Source organism: Eubalaena glacialis, chromosome 3 (assembly GCF_028564815.1).
Source record: "Eubalaena glacialis isolate mEubGla1 chromosome 3, mEubGla1.1.hap2.+ XY, whole genome shotgun sequence".
NCBI classification, from domain to species: Eukaryota; Metazoa; Chordata; class Mammalia; order Artiodactyla; family Balaenidae; genus Eubalaena; species Eubalaena glacialis.
Window position 1 is genome coordinate 1,865,465 of NC_083718.1, and position 18,493 is coordinate 1,883,957.

The following is an 18,493-nucleotide window of genomic DNA, read 5'->3' on the forward strand; positions in this document are numbered from 1 at the left end:
GTACAGAGAGTGGGGAGGAAACTAGACCCTCAGCTCTGGCTCCGATGCCTTTAAGGCCAAACTGACACAGAGCTGTTCAGGTAAAAGCAGGTACGGGAGAGGGAAACCAGGGCCTGCGTTTTGCCCTGAGCCCTAGGGCTCCAAACTCGGGGCAGGACGAAGACTAACAGTCCCACAAGGAAGCAGCAGGATTGGCCTCCTCTGCTGCACAGAGCCTGTTCCTGAGGTTGCCTCGTCTCAATCCAGTCCCAGAACCCGAGCCGCAGCCCCGCTCATCCCCCAGCTCCCCCAGGCTCTGCTGGCACGAAGGTCCGGCCCCAGCTCATCTCTCTGCCCTCCCTTCCCATCACGTGCCCTGGGCTTGAGCCACATGGAAGCCCACGCTCCTCCGCTACGTGCCTTCTCCCAGCCCATCTCTGCTCCTACTACCCCCTCTCCACTCGGGACGCCATCCCCTCACCACCCTGCTCCTGTGTTCTGTGCCAAACCTGGCCCACCCTTCCTGGTTGGATTAGTTTTCTAAATTTGTTAATTACCATGAATTTAGTGGCTTAAAACAGCACATACTTGGGACTTCCCTGGCGGTCCAGTGGTTAAGACTCCACGCTTCCGCCGCAGGGGGCACGGGTTCAATCCCTCGTCGGGGAACTAAGATCCTGCATGCCGCGCGGCACGGCTAAAAAAACCCCGGAAAACACGCTTATGATATCGCATTTCTGTAGGTCAGAAGTCCGACCCAGTTGTCACTGAACTCAAGTCAAGGTGTCAGCAGGGCTGGTTCCTTCTGCAGCCTCCAGAGGAAAGTCTGCTTCCTGGCCTTTTCCAGCTTCTAGAGGACACCACATTCCTTGAACCGTGGCCCCTTCCTCCACCTTCAATGTCTCTGACCCCGCTGCTGTCCTCACATCTTTCTCTGACCACAACCAGAAAAGCTTCTCCTCTTTTAAAGACTTACCTGATTAGACTGGGCGCACCTAGATAATCCAGGGTCCTCTCGCCATCCCGAGGGCTTTCACCTGATCATATCTGCAAAGTCCTTTCTGCCACGTAAGGTGACATATTCACAGGATCCAGAATTAGGATATGAACATCTGGGGGGGGTCATTATTCTGCCCCACACTGGCCCAGCTCCGGTAGCCCCCGTGACCTTCAAAGCATCCTCTCCATCTTCCGGACTGACTTGGCCCATGGGCCTCTGTAGGTCTTCCTCTCCACAGCTTCCAGCACCCTGGATTGTAACGGCTTGTTGATTTGTCATTTTCCTGCAATAAATGTCAAGTACCATGACAGCAGGGACAGGGTCTCTCTTGTCCACTGATATATCCTAGCAACTAGCACAGTGCCAGGCGCGTAGTGTTCCAAAAACATTTTAGTGCAGAAACTCTTCTATAGAATTTAACTATATTAAATTACATTCTGGCTACATGCCTTCTCTACAAGACACATCTTGAAAGCAGGGTTCACATGTGGCTTGTCTGTTGTGTCCCCTGGGGCATCTGCACGGTATTCGGCACACGCTTGTGGAATTGGATTGAATAAAGAGGTTCAGACTCCTCTCAATGGCCTGGCTCTTAAACGCAGGGCCCACGGTGGACGTGTGGGAACGAGGCGCACTGGGTCAGGTAGGGCTACCTGGGAAAAGTTTCTGGAAGAGAAGCGCTTGGGGCAGAGGTCTGAAAGAGATGCAGGCTGAGGGGGTGATGTCATCCTGCCAAGAGGACTGGTATGAACAAAGCCAAATGTGGGAGACAGCTGGCAGGGGGTAACCAGAGCTGAGATGGGAGGGCCAGGGCTCGGACACCGGGTGGAGGGGTCTCGAGTTGACGCGATAGGGTGCTCGCAGGGATTACAGAGCAGTGAGCGAGGTGCTGAAAACAGGATTGGATGGAAGACAGGATGGAAGCAGGAGGACAGAGTGCAGTATGCCAGCGGGGCAATGATGGCTGTCCCTTAGGGTAGCTGGCATAGACTCGAGGTGGAGACAGGAGAGAACAGAGTCAAAGATCATTTGATACACACATCCTTGCATTCCTGAGAAGTGCAGGATGATGGTGCACAGAGGAAGCTGGGAGGCCTTGCTTCCATTTTGTGGTGAAGATGGTGAGACCAGCACTGGGTACCTTTAGTGTCGGGTGTCAGAGGACCATGCGCTGGAGGTGACCGAGACTCAGCCCTCTGCTTTTGTCCCCAAGAAGGTCTCCACCGCCACATAGGAGGTGTATGGGGGGGAGGGAGGGTGTTTTTCCAGTGCCTGAACTGTCCCTTCTGCCCCCACGTGACAGGCATCCTCTCTCTGTCCCAGCCTGCTCCCAAAGCAGCCACTCTGACCTCCAGAATGAGCTACGGTCTCCATTGACAGAGCCCCCACTGTTCCAGGTGCTTTGCACATATAGACTCGTTATATCCTGAAAGTAGGTCATATTATCCCCATTTTATGGATGTGGAAACCGAGGCTCTCTAAAGGATAAGCCAACCACCCCAATTCTCACAACTAGTATGAGAGGAACCAGGATTGGTGCCCTGGTTGGCCTAGGGCCAAAGCCCACGAGCTCTGTGTGCCACTGTGGTGCCTCCTGCCGGTCCTCTGGCTGGCGGATTTTAAATCTACCCAATTCAGCAAACAGGGACTCTGCAGGTGGAGGGGATACAGGGAGGGACACATATCAGTAGGAGGAACCAACACAAACCCAGAGATCCCCACAGGAAGTGCCCACCACAATCCACAGTACCTGCATGGGGGGGCGGGCTTCAGGCCGGCCCCCAGTGCGGGCCACATCAAGCCCCCCCACCCCGGAATCCCAAAATATCGACTGAAAGGGTCTTTGCATACAACCAACTCATTTCAGGCAAGGAAGCAGAGGCGGGAGAGGGGAGGTGTCTTCCAGGTAACACCACTGCTTAGTGGCAGAGCGGAACCAAAGCCCAGGTGTCTTCACCAGGGTCGGTGCCCTAGACTCGGACGACTCCTCTCTCTTTCCTTTGAGGCTGGACCGAGTTCACCCCTGCCCCTCAGCGGCCCGGACCTCCCCCGCCCCCCGCACATCCTGCCCCCATCTGCCGGGTCCAGAACCAGCACCAGGGGACCAGGCTGGGAGCTGCGGGGCGCACCCTTCAGGGGCCCAGCCCGCCCCTCGCCGCCCCTCGCCGCCCCTCGCCGCCCGGGTTCCTCCTCCTGGCGGGGAGGGGGAGGAGAGGTGGGGCCGCCCTCTGCAGCAAAGATGCGACTCAGATAACAGCTCCAAATTGTGGATGAGGACAGAGCCCTAGAACCTGCTTTTATCGTTATTGTTGTTACTAGCTTATTGCTTATCAAGTGCTTTCTCTATAAAACGGCAAGACTGAACAGCTTAGGCCCCCTCCGAAACCCTGGGTTTTGAACACGGGGAGCAGCGAGCTCGGAGGTGGAATTCTGCGGCAGCAAGGAGGCCACACCTTCCCAGCTTCTCGTTCGCTTGCAGACGCTCCCTTTTCCTGTTTGGTCGGGTTGAGAAATGCCTCCCTCTCCCTTGCGCGGAGCCTCGGCGCCCAGGCGGAGGCGGGCCTTGTTGCCTCGGCGACATCCCCCGCAGCCAATAGAAGCTGGAGGGGCGGGGCCGGCCGCGTCCCGCGTTGCCGAGGCGGGGTTCGCAGGTTAGCAGACGTGCGTTGGGGGAGGGTGCGGGGGTCGCGGGGGTCGCGAGGGCCCTGGGGTCCGGGTCCCGCGGCGGCCGTGGGGTTGGGGCTCCCAGACTCCGCGCCCCAGGTTCTTCTCGGCCCGAGCGGGAGGAGCTGCGGGCGGTGATGAGGGAGGGCAGAGGAACGCGAGATGGGGGTCGCTGGCCGGCCTTGTCCGGCGGACCCGAGGCCCGCGGCCCCGCCCAGGAGGCCCCGCGGCCCGGCGCGCCAGTTTGGCTGTGGAAGTCGAGGCCTGGGGGAGAGGGAAGCGCCTTCGCGGACCAGGCTTGGAAGGCCCAGGACTCCGGGCCCAGCTCCCACCCACTTCCCGTGCCCGAGCAGGGCGGTTCGCTCCGGGGCCGAGGGTGCTGCGTGGCCGCCCGCCCCTTCTCCGCCTCAGTATTTCTCTTTCAGGTGGGCGGTCTTGCCGGCCCCGAAAGTCTGAGAAGCATGAAGCTCCTGTGTTTGGTGGCCGTGGTCGGAAGTCTGCTGGTGCCCCCAGCCCAAGCCAACAAGGTGCAGCTCCCGTGCACGACCACCCTGCCTGCGCCCCGGCGTCCCGGGGGGGCTACTGCTCCAGCCCGGCCCCTCACTCCCCTTCGGGCCATGCCGGGGCATGTTCTCTCGGCCCTAGGCTGCAGGCCTCCAGGAGAGGGGGGGGTCTGCGGGGCACGCGTCTGGATCTGGCACGCCGGAGGTGGAATTCCAGTCAGGGTTCTGTGTTTGGGGAAGTTGTCTAAGTTCTCAGTACCTTCTTCCTTTGCTCCTGGGTGCCTACTGCCCTAGTCGGAGCTTCCAGTAGCTTAAGGAGTGGCCGTAATGTGAGGAGTGTGAAGTCTGCACAGATGCAGGTTGCTGGGTGGAGGGGACCCACCCCCGAGCTGGGACTCGAGCTGGGACTCGAGGTAACTTCCATTCCTTAGGGGTAATGGCCTGGAGCTGGGTTTGGGAATTCGAGATTATGAAGATCACTGAGGCTTTGAATCAGACTGAGTCTCAGGGTTTGTTTCCACTTCCTCCTAGGAATGCTAATTCGAATGAAAATTTTGTGTTGTCTCTGACCCATTCCAGGGAGGGAGAACTTCCAGAGGGGTTGCTTGAGTGTTTCCATGGAAACGTCCACTTTTTCTGGTTCACCTCAGCCTTTTCCTTCCCTGATCCTAACCTAGGAAATTGGAGGTGGGGTTGGGGGAAGAGGCCAGCCACCAAGACTGCTGGACCCGGGTACACACACAGGTGTGAGGCCCAGAGCACCTTGCTCTGGGCCTTGCCACCTTGCTTGCCCCTCCCCCAAGCCCCCTACCTGGGAGTGGCAGCCCTGGGCAGCCTTCCGTGGGTATCATTCATGCCCCCAGACAGTTTCTTGAGGACCCTGTGATGTAGCATCCTTCCTGCAGAAGTCGTTCCTGCTGAACTTGGGCCTGGGGGAAGGTCAAGAGCATTCATATGGTCACCTTATGGAACAGGGAACTGAAAGTTGAGAGGCTTGCTAGAATTTGAACCCAGGGGCCCTGCCCACCTAATTTGTGCTTTCTCTTGCAGAGTTCTGAAGATATCCGGTGCAAATGCATCTGTCCACCATATAGAAACATCAGTGGACACATTTACAACCAGAATGTGTCACAGAAGGACTGGTAAGGCATTGCCCAGGCTGGCCCTTGAGGTTGTGGGTGTTGACTGGGGTTCATGGACTCCTGGAGGATAAGCTTGCTCTCCCATTTTTATGGAGAACCTTACAAAGGAATATTTTGTCCCTGGTCACACAACCGATTAGAAATAGGGTCCACATGTCTTTAATTCCAGCTGAGGGGTTCCTGGTCAGAGGAGTGGATTTTGTTATTTTGATTTGCTTTGATTTGGGTGATTGTTCATATCTGCAAAATGGTAACAGAGAAGCTGGGAGAGGTAAGTATTAGAGCTACGTACCATGGGATCTTTCGCCTACTTGCGTGCTCTTGGCGAAGCTCTGTTACACGCGTCATTTGATGCCAGTGTCTAACCACCTTGTAAGGCAGTGGGATGGGTTGTGTTCCCATTTTATAGTTGCAGAGATTGAGGCCCAAAGAGAATTTACATTATACTCCTGGAGTCTTGAATTCATTTCTGGATGGCTCACTTCAAAAAAGAGAGAAATAATCAAAAAATCATTCAGAGAAAGGACATCAGCTTGTTGAAGGCAAGTTTCAACATGCTCTCCTGGAAAGAACGGTTTAAGGAATTACAGTCTGAGAAGGAGAGGACTTGGGGGCACGCGCAGCTGAGAGGGCAGGAGAGGGGCTGGCGTGCTCTGAGGCGCACCGTGTGGCTTGGGTGTAGGGCTGGGGCCAGCGAGGAGAGCTCCAGGGAGCCAGATTGAAGTGTGAGTTGAGGCGTTTCTCGTGCAGGCCATTTCAGGAGCAGGGGCTCCTCGTCCTGGAGAGCTCTGAGCGCAGGTGAGGTGATGCCTGCATCAGGTCCCCTTGGAGCGGTTACGCCACACGGGGGAGCCCAGGTCAGCATGGCCTCTACTTGGTCAGGTATCAGGATCACCAGGTGGGCTTTGAGAAAATACAGAGTCCCAGCACCCCCTCCGCCATGATTTTTGGGTTCTTTTTTGTTGTTGTTTTTCCCAGCTTTATTGAGATGAATCAGACATGTGACGTTGTATAAGGTTACATGATTTGATACATGTATCTATTGTGGAACAAGGTTAGACAACACCTCCATCACCTCACAGAGTAACCGTGCAGGTGTGGGTGTGGTAGAACATTTAAGATCTACTCTCTTAGCAACTTCAAGTGTATATAATACAGTATTGTTAATGATAGTCACCATGCTGTATGTTAGATATCACCCCACCCCCAAGATTTTGATTCAGTGAATATGGGGGGTGGGGCACGGCAGAAACTTTTTCTTAAATAAGTGATCGTGATGCGGTTGGTCCAGAGCAGCATTTGGGGATTTTGAACCTGTGCAGCTCTGAGTGTGTGATTTTCTGAGAACCAGTCTGGTTAGATGCAGACTCTGGATCGACCCTGCCTGCCTTCCAATCTAGCTTTGCTCCTTGTTCGTTGTGAAACAAGTTGCTTAATCCCCAGGGTATTCAGTTTCCTCATCTGTAAAGCGGTGGCACTATTTTGAGTATTAAATACGAGTGTGTGTGTGTGTGTGCGTGCACGTGTGCGAGCGCACACTTGTGCAACGCATGTACAAGTAAGTATAGCACTTAGAACAATTCCCAGCACATGGGGAGGCCGTATAAATGCCGGCTGATAGTGTTAGTAATGTATATTGTTATGCCTTCCTAGAGGCCACGAAGGTGACCGTCATCCGACTTACGCCACAGCCCAAGAGGGAAGCCCAAGTTTCCTTCTGTCTTTGCCCGTCCTGATGGAGTTACAGAGCCCCAGGACCTGGAGTCCTGGGGAAGCCCCTGTGACCTCTTTGTATCTCGTGGTTACAGTTCAAATAGCGTCAGGAATAAACGGCTAGACTGTCTCAGCCCGACACCAGGTAATAAGGCTACATCCCTCAGGCACCACCACATCGTACCAGCACTGTCTCTGCGCTGGGGCCAGCGTAAGGCCCCAAGCCAAGCGTGGATGCCATGGAGGACGGAGTCCTACCTGGACCTCTCAGGCTGTGATTTATCTCCTTCCCCTGGGCAGTCAGCATTAGGGGGCTGCCTGAGGAACAGTGCCACCAAGGCTGGTGGGTGGAACCTGAGGCCGGGACGTAAGACCCCAGGGTTCTGGGACCCAGCGACCCTGGCCTGTCAGGGAGGGGAGGCATCGCAGGCTGCCTGGAGCCCCTTAGGGGAGGGGTGGGGCCTGACGCTGTGATCCTAGACCTCAGGCCAGGGCCAGAGGAGACCAGGTGTGTCCTCAGGCCCCTTCCGCATGGTCCCTCCACTGCGAGGAGGACACCTGGGCCTTCCCCCGGTTGAGGCGGCTGAAGCCAGGGTGTCTGAGCCACACAGGCCACGTTCCCGTGTTGCAGGCGCTCTGCCATCTCGTGCTGGGGGTCCTTGTGCCTGTGAGGGGCAGAAACCCCGACACCGTCGCCCTGATGGTGGAGCTCCCGAGGAGTACACTATAGAGACAGTCCCAGAGCTGGCTAGTGCAGTGTCTCTCACACTTCTAAAAATACAGGCTTCAAACAAATCTGTTTTGGAAACACATTGTGTAAAACAAAGTCAGGACTGCCCCGGCAGAGCGGGAGCGTCCACGGCCCCTCCCTCCCACCCTCCGGCACAGAGGGTCCTGGGGTGCTCCAGGGAGCACATTTTGAAGGACGCTGATCAAGTTCAGCCTCTGTTGTGTCCATGAGGACACCGAGGCCCAGAGAAGTGACACACGTCACCTGCAGACGGCAGAGACTTAAACCAGCTTGCCCTTCTGTAACCCTCTCCCCTAAGGCGCTATCACTGATCCCCAAAAAGGGACATGTCACGGTTTCACTGATTCTCTGGGGAGAGAACACATCCCTGTGGGGAACCCACACGTCCCACTGGTGCACCAGAGTGACCTTCCAGACCCAGGGAGAAATCTGGGCCTCGGAGGCTGGTAGAGGCCCCGGGAGAGGGGAGGTCCCAGGAGTGATGACCCAGTGCTGGGTGTGGACCTGGCCCTGTCCGGCGGCCCCTCCCCGGGCAGGGGCTGAGTTAGAGCAGGGAGCCATGTGCCCAGCGCTGGAAGTGGGGTCATCAGAGGTTCAGGTAAAATCACACCCTCCACATACGGACTTTTAGGGGAACAGAGGCTTGTGGAGGACATGCCAGCCACACTGTTGGCGCCTCTGCCAGAAACCCCGCCTGAGCCTGAGGGCCCCTGGGACAGCCCGGGCCAGAGCTGGAAGGGCCTGGAGGGTCATCCGGTGCCACCCCTGCAGCTCCCAGAGGCGCAGCTCCCAGAGGAGGCTCAGGCCCAGGGCACCAGACTCCTGTGGGCAGGGCCTGGCTGAGACACAGCAGTGGGAGGGGATAGGGAAGTGGGGTTCAGAGATGTTGAAGAAGGCAGAGTCACTGGCTTGTGGTGGATTCGTGGGTCAGAGGAGGGCTGGCGGAGGCGCTGCCTGCCACAGGGACAGACCCTGGACCGGAGGGACTGGGGTGGGGTGGGGTGGAGTCTGTGCCGCTGGGACACCCACCCGGTGAGGCACGGAGGGCAAGGGCCTCGTGAGGCTGTGGGTTGGGAAAGGGGTCCCGCCAGCCTGACCCTTCAGAGACCCTCCCCTCCCTGGGGAGCCCCCCGGCTGCCCTCACAGCCCTCTGTCTGTTGCAGCAACTGCCTGCACGTGGTGGAGCCCATGCCGGTGCCTGGCCACGACGTGGAGGCCTACTGCCTGCTGTGCGAGTGCAAGTACGAGGAGCGGAGCACCACCACCATCAAGGTGCCCGGAGGCCCGCCCCGCCCCCTCTCCCTGGGGGCCCTGCGCGGGGCCCCGCCCCGCCCCGCCCTCTGCCTCCGTCCTGTTTCCTTCTGCAGCGTTCCTTGGGGCCGGGGGGCTGGCCCCCAGGCTGGCCGGGTCACAGCCCAGGGACCCCCTTCCCACCCCTCTTGGAGCCGCTCTCCCCTCTGACGCCATCACACTCGCAGGGGGGACCTGGGAGGGGGGCTGGAGACCCCTTCTCCGACGCTTCCCATCTTCCCCTCCCTTCTCGCTTTCCATTTGTTCAGTAGACATTTTCGGGGCTCCCGCTGTGTCCCGGGCATCGTAAGGGATGCTGGAAAGGAGGTAGCCTGCCCTCCGGAGCCTCCAGTCTGGTTTAGCTTCCAGAGCGACACCAGAGCTGCGGGCCTGGCAGGATGGGCGTCAGACGCCCCCCTTGCATCCCCTGAACCCCTTTCTCGTGGGCATCAGTGAATTCAGGGGAGGTGGTGGAATGGCCACCAACACACAGTGAGGACATGGAGAGGCCTGGTCCCTGGTCCCCTCCAGGCAGACTTGATCCCCCAGCACCACCACACCCCAACCAGGGCGAGCCTGGCCATGCTTGCCGATTTCCAACATAAGTCCCTCCTGGTCCAGTTTTTAAGCTTATTTCTGCATGTCTGGTGAAGGGTCTGGAAATAGCATCAGGAAAGAACCCGCAGGAATTTGGCAACAGCCCTGAGCCTGCCATTGGGCTTCCCTTTTGAGGCTCTTTTGGAGGGGAGGTGGTCCTCAGCGCTGTCCTCCCTGCCTGGCCCATGGAGCTCATCCTCTTCCCCTCTGAGGTGGAAGCGGTTGCCTGTCCGCCCTCCCTACCATCACCCCTTTCCCTCTGAGCTTATCCCCTGGCCCCACGCTTGGGGGACCAGGTCCCCAAGACCTTAGATTGGAAGGGACTTCCTGACGTGGGGACCTCATCAGATACACTTCCTAATCCCCCAGTTTCCCTCTAGTCCTTGCTTAGAGACCAGAGAGATCCCCCTCCAGCTTCAGCCTGTTAGAGAGTCAGCCCTATCCCGCCCCCCGCTTCCTGGGGTACAGGCAAGAGTTCTGATCCTTTACCCTGTCTAAAGATGCCCCAGTCAGGGAGGGGCATGGTCCAGCTGGACTTGGCTGTGGACCAAGCTCGGCTCCCGTCACAGCGTAGAAGCGGGGCTAGGGTCAGCAGCGACGGATGGCAGTTAGGAAAAGAAAAGGCATAGGAGTTGTGGTCAGCAAATCTGGGTTCAAGGCACATCCACCACTTAGTATTCTTGGGACTGAGGGTGATGGTGTGGCCTGGGGGGGTCTGCATCAGGTGAGTGTCCGCCCCTGGAGGACATTTGGAGATGGACTGTGGCCCTAGTAGCTGCGGTGTGTTACTGACCGTGGAGTGCATTGTCCTGGGGAGTCCTGCCTAAGGTGCCGGGAGTACCCACACTGGGAAACATCTCATTAGCTTCCTTGACTCTGTTTTTCCTGTAAAACAAAAATGACTGCAGCTTGGGAGGCTCTCCAGGCATGTAAGAGATTCTGGAAGTTGTCTTTCTGCCCCAGCCTCACCTTCTGCTGTGACTGACAGGGAGGGGCTGTGGCCGCCTGCCTGTCCCCTCTGTCCCCTGACGGTGACTCGCCCTCTTGGGACCGAAGCTCCCCCCCCCCCCCCCCCCCCCCCGTCACCCTGTGCTGCCCTCAGCAGGGCTCGGTACTTCCCGCTCATACGGGCGCTTCCCCCGCCCCCGTCTGGCCAGGCAGATTCCCCTCCCCGCTCTCCACTCCTGGGGGCGTCTCATCTGTCATCTTCGTGCTGCCAGAGAACTGGTGGTTCTCGTGGGGTCCCGACCACGGAGGGCACAGTCAGTAAAGGTGGAGTGGGTCGTTCTCCGCGCCCGCGGTCTCCTGGCCCGTCTGCAGGCAGCACTTGAGGCTGCGCTGCCCGGTGAAGACAGACTGCAAGGGAGAGGAGCGGCAGGTGGCCGTCCACAGGGCGAGCTGGCTCTCTTCCGCTCACAGGTCATCATCGTCATCTACCTGTCGGTGGTGGGCGCCCTCCTGCTCTACATGGCCTTCCTGATGCTGGTGGACCCTCTGATCCGAAAGCCGGATGCCTACACCGAGCGGCTGCACGATGAGGAGGAGAACGAGGTACCGGGCTCTGAGTGCGGCCCCGCCGGTCCCTCCGCCCGCACGCAGCGTCCCTGGGGCTTAGGTGGCGGCTGTCTTCCCCTCCCCCAGTGCTCCAGTCGCCTCTTCTCCCGTTCGGTGTTCTGCGCGTCACCGGGACTGCAGTGTTTCCTCAGCGGGGGCAGCCTCGAGTTTTCCCTGATGTGGAATCAGGCAGCGTCAGTGCACAGGCCGGGAGCCTTCTTGTCACACCGCATTCCTAGCAGAGGGGCAGTGAGCCCGCCAGGCAGCCACATGTGGGTGCCCGGACCTTGGTGTCAGGCTGACAGTGGACTTGGAGAGTGTACCCGGAGAGTCGGGGAGCCCTGGGTGGGACACAGGAGGCGCAGACAGCTCTGTGGGAGTGAGAGGTGGTGTGTGCCGTGCACAGAGCTGTGACGGTGTCGGGGGCTCCTGGCCTGTGCCCCTCGCGCTCGCCCCCTCGGGCCTGCACAGCTGCCATGTGTGCCCGAGACAGCAGTGAGGGAGGAGGGGTGCCCCAGAGGGTGGCATCTGCAGGCAGGTGGGGCTCAGGACGCTTCCTGCCCTGGGGACCAGCTGCACACAGGTGCGGAGCGCTTGGCCTCACCCTGGTTTACGTAAAGCCGGGGTGGAGGGACCACAGCCGGGAGGCTAACACGTGTAAGAGGGACTCTTCCTGCAGAGACACAGGTGAGCGGGGTGAAGGGATGAGTGGTCACTGGAGCACCAGGCTTAGGCTGCACCGCCGGCGGGCTGTCGCCCTTGAGAGCATCGCACGCAGCGGGTGGAGCTGGGAAGGGCAGGGTCCCACCAAGAAGAGGGACTGGGGCTCAGACCTCAGCGCGAAGCTGCCCGGCCGCACGGGGCAGGCCTGCACACACCAGGGAGGGAGGGGGCCTGGCCCGTCCCTGGACCCCACGGCCCCTCCGGGGTGGGCGCCCCCAGCCTCCTGCTGACACGCGCCCGGCCGGTGGAGCTGGGGCTGGGAGGCGGGGGACCGGCAGTTGGGTGGTCTTTGTCCAGGAGGAAATCTCGCGCGCCTACCTGGTTATTAATGCGCGGTAATAGCAGCTCTGCTGGGGGCAGAGCGGCACGGGTGAGTACCCCATGATTAGGGGATGCGTGCGGTAATGGCAGTCCTGGCTGGGGAGCGGCTGAGAGATGGGCCATGATTACACGGCTCCGCGGCCTCCCCCTGCGGCCCCCCCCCGCATGTGTGCCACCTGGCTGCGGAGCCCCAAGGGAGGGCAAGCCGCACGGTTCTTTATGGACCCCGTCCTGGGCCCCCCAGCTCATCCCGTCCCTGTGTCTCTTGCTCCCGCTGTACTCAGGTCCTGCAGGTGCCCCGTGCAGACAGACGCACAGACCTCGGGCCCACCCTCAGGGTCCGAGCCCGGGGCAGAGCCCCCAGCCAGGGGTGCGGGATAGAAGGATGTCAGGAGAGGGGCGGGGGAGGCTGGGGGCTGACTTTTCCTCGGTGTTAGCGTGGGAAGGCTTCCTGGCAGCGGGGCTCTTCCGTGGTGGGGAGGGGCTGCTTAAGTGCTGGGGCCGCTGGAGCTGAGTAGAGCGGAGACCGTGGTGGTGCCCGGGCCTGGGGCCGGCAAGGGGAGGAGGCTCTGCCTGGCTGAGCTGGATCTCTGGAAATGCTTTGAAGAGCTTAAGAAGGATGGGGTCCCCCCGGGGCGGGGGATTTAGCTTTCACCCCAAGAGGAAGAAAGTCAGGCTCTAGGCCTGTGCAACTCAGTGACCTTGAGAAGGCTCCCCTCCACACCGCGGGAGTCGGGGGGTCGATCGCACCCCAGGATGGGGGCCCTTTGGCTTCGTCCCCCCATTCCTGTAGCCGGGAGCTCCTGCCCTGGGGCTCGAGGACAGAGAGGAAGGGGGCCTGGCCCACAGCGCTGAGGAGATGAAAGCCCCGCTCCCTCTGAAGGTGCCGGCCGGCCCGGTGGGCCCCCGGTGCGGGGCGCTGCCTTTCCTGATTCCAGCAGCATCAGGACTAATCTCCCGGCTCAGACGCCCTTTGAAGGGAGGAAGCCAGCCTTTTTGCTGGGGCAGAAACGGCAAACAGAGCTGTGCTAGATGTGTAGGTTTGGCCGTCTTTGAAGAGAGAGAAGGAAGGGTTCCTGCGAGGCTGTGGGTGTCTCTGGGCCTCGCTGCGTGGGCCTCAGCTCTGCAGGGTCCCCGGAGACCACAGCCCACTGGGCGGGAGCTGGGGAGAGAGAGGGGTGTGCAGGAGTGATGGCAGCCGGCGACCCCGGGCTGCTGCACGGCCCCTCCCTTCCCAGGGCGGCGAGGGGCCCAAGAGGGACAGGGCCCTCGTCCCCCTGAGCCCAGAGCAGGAAGGGGGACGAGGAAGGGCAGGGCCGGCGGACGTCTCTAGAACGGCCGTCAGGACCTTGTGGCCCAGCCGCTAGGAGCGTGGCACTGGGATTGTGATCCTGGGCTGGAGTCCCAGCTCTGCGCTCGCCGTCCTGGCGTGTAACCCTTTGGTTAGTTTTCCGAGTCTGAGCTCCTGTCTCAGTGCGGTTGCTGCGATGCCGTGTGTGCGGCTTTACAAGTGTTCGTGCAGCCTTGAGAGCAAGACCTTTCACTGGGGCCCTGACCTGAAGCGGCGCCCTCACTGCTGGCAGGAAGGCCGAGGGGTGGCAGGGCAGGGCCTGGCTGCAGGCAGTCACCGGGCAGAGCAAGGCTAGAGGCCAGAGGCCGGGGGCAGGGAGGCCAGGCCAGGCGCGCACGGTTCAGCCAGCCCAGAGGGCTTGAATGTGGGGCTCGGGAGACACGGGTCCAAGTCCTTTGTGACCTTGGGCTGCAGAGCCGCAGATGAGAATCACATAGCCCATAAGCCAGTCTCGTGAGCCTGGGAATAATCCAGGTGCAGCGCCAAGAGAGCGCCCGGCACCCAGGGACGCTCACCCTCAGGCCTGTCCAGCCCCGTCGGCAGCAGGCGCCTTCCTCCTGGTCGGCAGGGCTCCCCCTCCTGCCCTCACTGCCCAGAGGCCCAGCTTGGGGGGTAAGAGGGTTGGAAGTGGTAGCATCTCTCCTATGGCAGAGCCGGTGAGGACCAGGCCCCGCTCTGAGCGTTTCTAGGACAGATGTGGCGTCTCTAATACCCATTAATCAGACTATTAGTGGTGTAAGTGCAGAGTCTCTCAGCTGCAGCTTTCCCCGCTTAGGACCTGTTTGTCAAGACTTTACATGAAGGAAAAACAAGTGGTCCTGTGGTAATGTGGTGAATTTCAGCTGTTCCTTAATGCACTGTTCTTGGCTCCCTCTGCTTTCCCTCCAGACACTCTCCCGACGGGACAGGAGAGCAGCCGGGGCCAGGAAGGGTGCAAGGAGGGGGCAGGCGGCGCTTTTCCGCCCCGCCAGGCCTGCCCCCAGGCTACCAGGAGGACGAGAGTGTGGGCAGGCCGGCGGGGAGAGAAGTCCCAGTAGCCCCGGAGCCGGGGTAGCTCGGTCCTGGGGGGCCAACAGCCTCTCACGGGGGTCTCCAGTGCCCCCTCACCTAGACGGCCACTCAGAGGCTGGTCCTGAACCGGGAAGGGACGATCTGAAAAGTAGTGACACCGGTGACCTTCCAAGGGCAGGTCCCCCCTCCTGCCTGGGGGCTCCGGGAGTGGGTCTCACACTGACAGTTGCTGTGAATTGAGCGCTTGTGATCTGCCAGGCACCGCCGAACGCTGTGCGCCCACTGTCCTGCGAAGACGCTCCTGCAGCCTCCATCCGTGGGTGGGAAGCAGGTTCAGAGGACAGGGTGTCACCCAGGGTCGTGCTCCAGGGTCAGAGCCCAGGTGCAAAGCCAGGTTTGATTCCACAGTCGTCTTCCCACCGTGAACTGCTGGGGAGGAAGGAAACTGAACACCCCGCGGGCTCCGACTCTGACAGCAGTGTGCTGAGAACTTCACACGTGTTACTGTATGTGACCTTGCCGTACCCCGCTCCTGGTCATAAACCGTGTGTGTCAGGGTGTGGGGCGTCACCCACGCGGTCCTGAGTCGTGACCAGCACTGAAAACAGTGAGATGGCGCAGGGCAGAGGACGTCAGAGGGCGTCATGCTGAGTGTTGGGTGAAGCTGTGTGTGTGTGTTTCCGCACTGGGGCATCAAGTGAATGTAATTCCTGTTGACGGTATAGGCAGAGAAGCCTAAGAAGTCCGGCTTTACTAAGTTGAAGCTTGGGGAAATCAAGTGGCTTGTCAGGGACACACAGCTGCTAAGTGGCCGAGGCCGGGAGAAGGTGGCCCCCCAGGGCCCAGCTGTAGAACCCAGGGTCCTGGCTTCGACTCTGATGCTCCGGCACCTGCCCCTGAGGTGCTGCCGTGGTCCTCATCCAGCCTGGCAGAGCAGGCTTCCTCGGGGTCCCGGGCAGTGGGCTCCCGGGCTGAGGGCTCCCGGGGGGCAGCGTCCGTCTCTAACTCACCCTGGGCAGAGCTCCGGGCGGCAGTGACGACCTGCCAGCCTCACCGCCCGCCGCCGGCGCACTGCCTCCCCTCCCCTCGCCCCCATCCCCCGCCCCTACCTCCCCAGCCTGGCAGCTGCATGGCGACAGAAGCTGTGCCAGCTCGGGGCATTAGAAGCAGAGTTGCAGTTGCTGGGCGGCCTTGGGCTTAGAGAGGTGTGCTAATCCCTTAAGAGATGTGTGGCAGGAGATGAGAGGCAGGGAGAGCTGGGGAGGAAATCCCCCGGGCTGTGTGCCTGGCCCTTGGCTCCAGTTCTCCCCAAAGATCAGGTTCGGGTCCTGCAGGAAATGCATGGGCTCTGGAGCTTCAGAGGCAGAGAAGTGGTAATTAGGGGAAGATGCTGCCTTTGACAACAGCGGCAGTTCTGAGGGCGGGGGGAGGGGATGGGGGCAGAGCAGGGAGGGCGGCCGGAGCGGCTCTGGAATTGGGCACAAAGGGTCAGCTCCCAGCTCCATCCTGCCAGACACTGTCCTTCGGGAAGTGAGCTGGGGTCCCAGCCCCTGGCAGAGCAGGTCCTGGGGGTCTCCCTGCTGTCCTGGCCGTGGCCGGCAGGGCCGAGGAGTTCTGCAGCCCGCTACCAGCCGTGGGGGCACGTGGTGCCTCTCCTCGAACGACAGGGTCGTCGCGTCCTCTGTGCTGACCCTCCGCGCTCCTCTCGAGGGTCAGGAGCGAGTCGGGGGTGCAGCCGGGCCTGACCAGAGCCCCGCTTCCCAGGCCCCCGCCCATCCCGCAGCCGCGGGCGCACTGTGCTGGGTGGGCCCGCGGGGAGGCCTTTGGGGTCGCTCTCCTGGCATTGTTCTCCGTGCCAGGCGTTGGCGACCCCCCGGCTCTCGGAGCCAAGCCTCTTCCTTTTCCCGCAACAGGACGCTCGCGCTGTGGCGGCCGCCGCCTTCTCCGGGCCCCGGGCGAACACGGTCCTGGAGCGCGTGGAGGGGGCGCAGCAGCGGTGGAAGCTGCAGGTGCAGGAGCAGCGGAAGACGGTCTTCGATCGGCACAAGATGCTCAGCTAGGCGGCAGTGCCGCCAGCTCACGGTCAAGGCAGCACCGGAGGCCGCGCCTGCCAGCCTCCAGGGCGGGACGGAGCCGGCCACTCGCCCCACTCAGTGCCACCGTCCAGGTCTCCGCTTCAAGGCCCGGGCCGTTTTTCCTCCTCCCTCTCTTCTGACATGTGCTCAGCTGCAGAATCGAGGAAGAGCGCTGGGTCCATGGTCTCTTTGCCTGCTCAAGCGGCCTTCAGCGGGGGAGGGCTGGGGGCCTCGGGACTGGCGCGGCCCTGTCACCTTGCTCCCTCCTCACCACCCTCCCGGCTCCAGATCTCGGGAGCTCGGTCATCAGGAACTGAGTGTGGGAGAGGAAGGCACGGCCAGCTTCCTGCCGACCCGACTCCTCGGCCCTGGCATGGCCTCGCTCCAGCCCTCGGGACGGCTCTGCTGGGAAGGCTGATGCCACAGCCCGACCCTTGTCCTCAGGGCACACCTGGACGCTGTTCCAGCTTCTCTTCCCCTTCCTCTTCTCCCATCAATGCAGGCAGAGCCGAGGACCCTGCTTACTCTGCCTCCTGGCCCCTGCTCCCACTTCAGGAAGCCAGGCAATGCCCGCCCCCCTCCCGCCCCGGTCTGCAATTGCTGAGCCATTGGTGGGACCACAGGACCCCGAGGCCGAGCGGTGGCTCTGAGTGCCTGGGCGCCTATCCTCAGATTGACACTTGTCCCTGAATTTCATTGTACCAGTGCATGGAGAGGAATGTCATCCTTCTGTTACTTGTAAATCAAGGAAGCATCGTGAAATTGTCTTATTTGTCTCACTTTGTGGATCTCAAGAGACTTCAAGGACTAAGAGTGTTTCACAGGTGGACCCAGAGAGGGGACAGGAGCATTGTCCTTGAGGGGTCCAGGCAGAGAGCCAGGGCACGGACAGTCCAGGTGGCTGTGGCGGACGGAGCCCACGGGGGGCCTGGGCGGGGTCGCTGCTCCTTTCAGGCTCCATTCCCTGCAGGAGGCAGGGGGTGAACTGGCCCTTGGGAGCTGTCCTGAGTGTATTTGTGTTTCACCTTCGTGGGAGAGTCCCCTGAAGCTGTGAACAGTGTCAGATGGCAGTATCTTAGAGATACAGTGCGTGGCGCTCACTGAAAAGCCCGTTCGTTTCCCCACATGAAAACCACCGGGTACTCAGAGAGGGATGCGGGCAGCCAGGGGAAGAGCGCTGCCCGGAGAAGCGTCCAGGGGCCGCCGGGGCTGAGTCACATCCATCCGTCCGTCCCGGAAGTGTGGCGGGGGTGCGTCCGGGACCCAGGCAGAAACAAGGGCCTGGCGGCCCAGCTGGATCTGATTGAATGTCTTCCCGTGGGGTTTGTCCAGGTCAAAGTGTTGAGAAGCCTCCCTGTGGAGCCCTGAGCCAGGGTCTTGGTGGGGTGGGCATTTCAGTTTGCAAAGATGTGCCCAAGTTCAGAGCCATGTGCAGGTACAGAGGGGCACGGGCCGGGTGATGTGTAGACGGGGCTCCGGAGGAGCAGAGACTTGGGGTTGGCATTGGAAGTGAGCGAGGCACACAGTGGAGGGGCCGGGTTGACGGGTCCTGGGCCAGCGTGCCGGCCAGCGTGAGGCTTGTGGTGGGTTAGCGGGAGGTACGTGGGCTGCAGGGGGCCATGCAGAGGACCCAGCGCCGGCTGCGTCTCCGCCCTAGTTTGCCCAGCGTACACTTGATGCCGGCCAGGCCACATGCTGCTTCAGAGGCCTTGATGGGCCGCGAGTTCTTCCACGATGGGGACGCTTTCCAACAGTGGGTAGATGGGTGTGTCAGCCTATCAAGAATCATCAATCCAGAAATTGGTGTCTCAAATTGCCA

The 18,493-nt window shown here is 60.7% G+C and overlaps 1 protein-coding gene across 2 annotated transcripts; it reads left to right on the forward strand.

Moving 5' to 3' along the window:
- Positions 1–3,587: 3,587 nt before the first annotated feature.
- Positions 3,588–17,441, forward strand: TMEM9 (transmembrane protein 9). Of its 2 annotated transcripts, XM_061187272.1 has the most exons (6): positions 3,588–3,630; positions 4,069–4,170; positions 5,197–5,288; positions 8,916–9,024; positions 11,059–11,190; positions 16,513–17,441. In XM_061187272.1, the coding sequence occupies exons 2-6, from the start codon at positions 4,105–4,107 to the stop codon at positions 16,657–16,659; spliced, it is 546 nt and encodes a 181-aa protein (XP_061043255.1). In that variant the 5' UTR covers positions 3,588–3,630; positions 4,069–4,104; the 3' UTR covers positions 16,660–17,441. The 2 variants fall into 2 exon arrangements, with proteins under 2 accessions (XP_061043255.1, XP_061043254.1); XM_061187271.1 differs by lacking the exon at positions 3,588–3,630 and having other exon boundaries at positions 3,669–4,170.
- Positions 17,442–18,493: the final 1,052 nt, after the last annotated feature.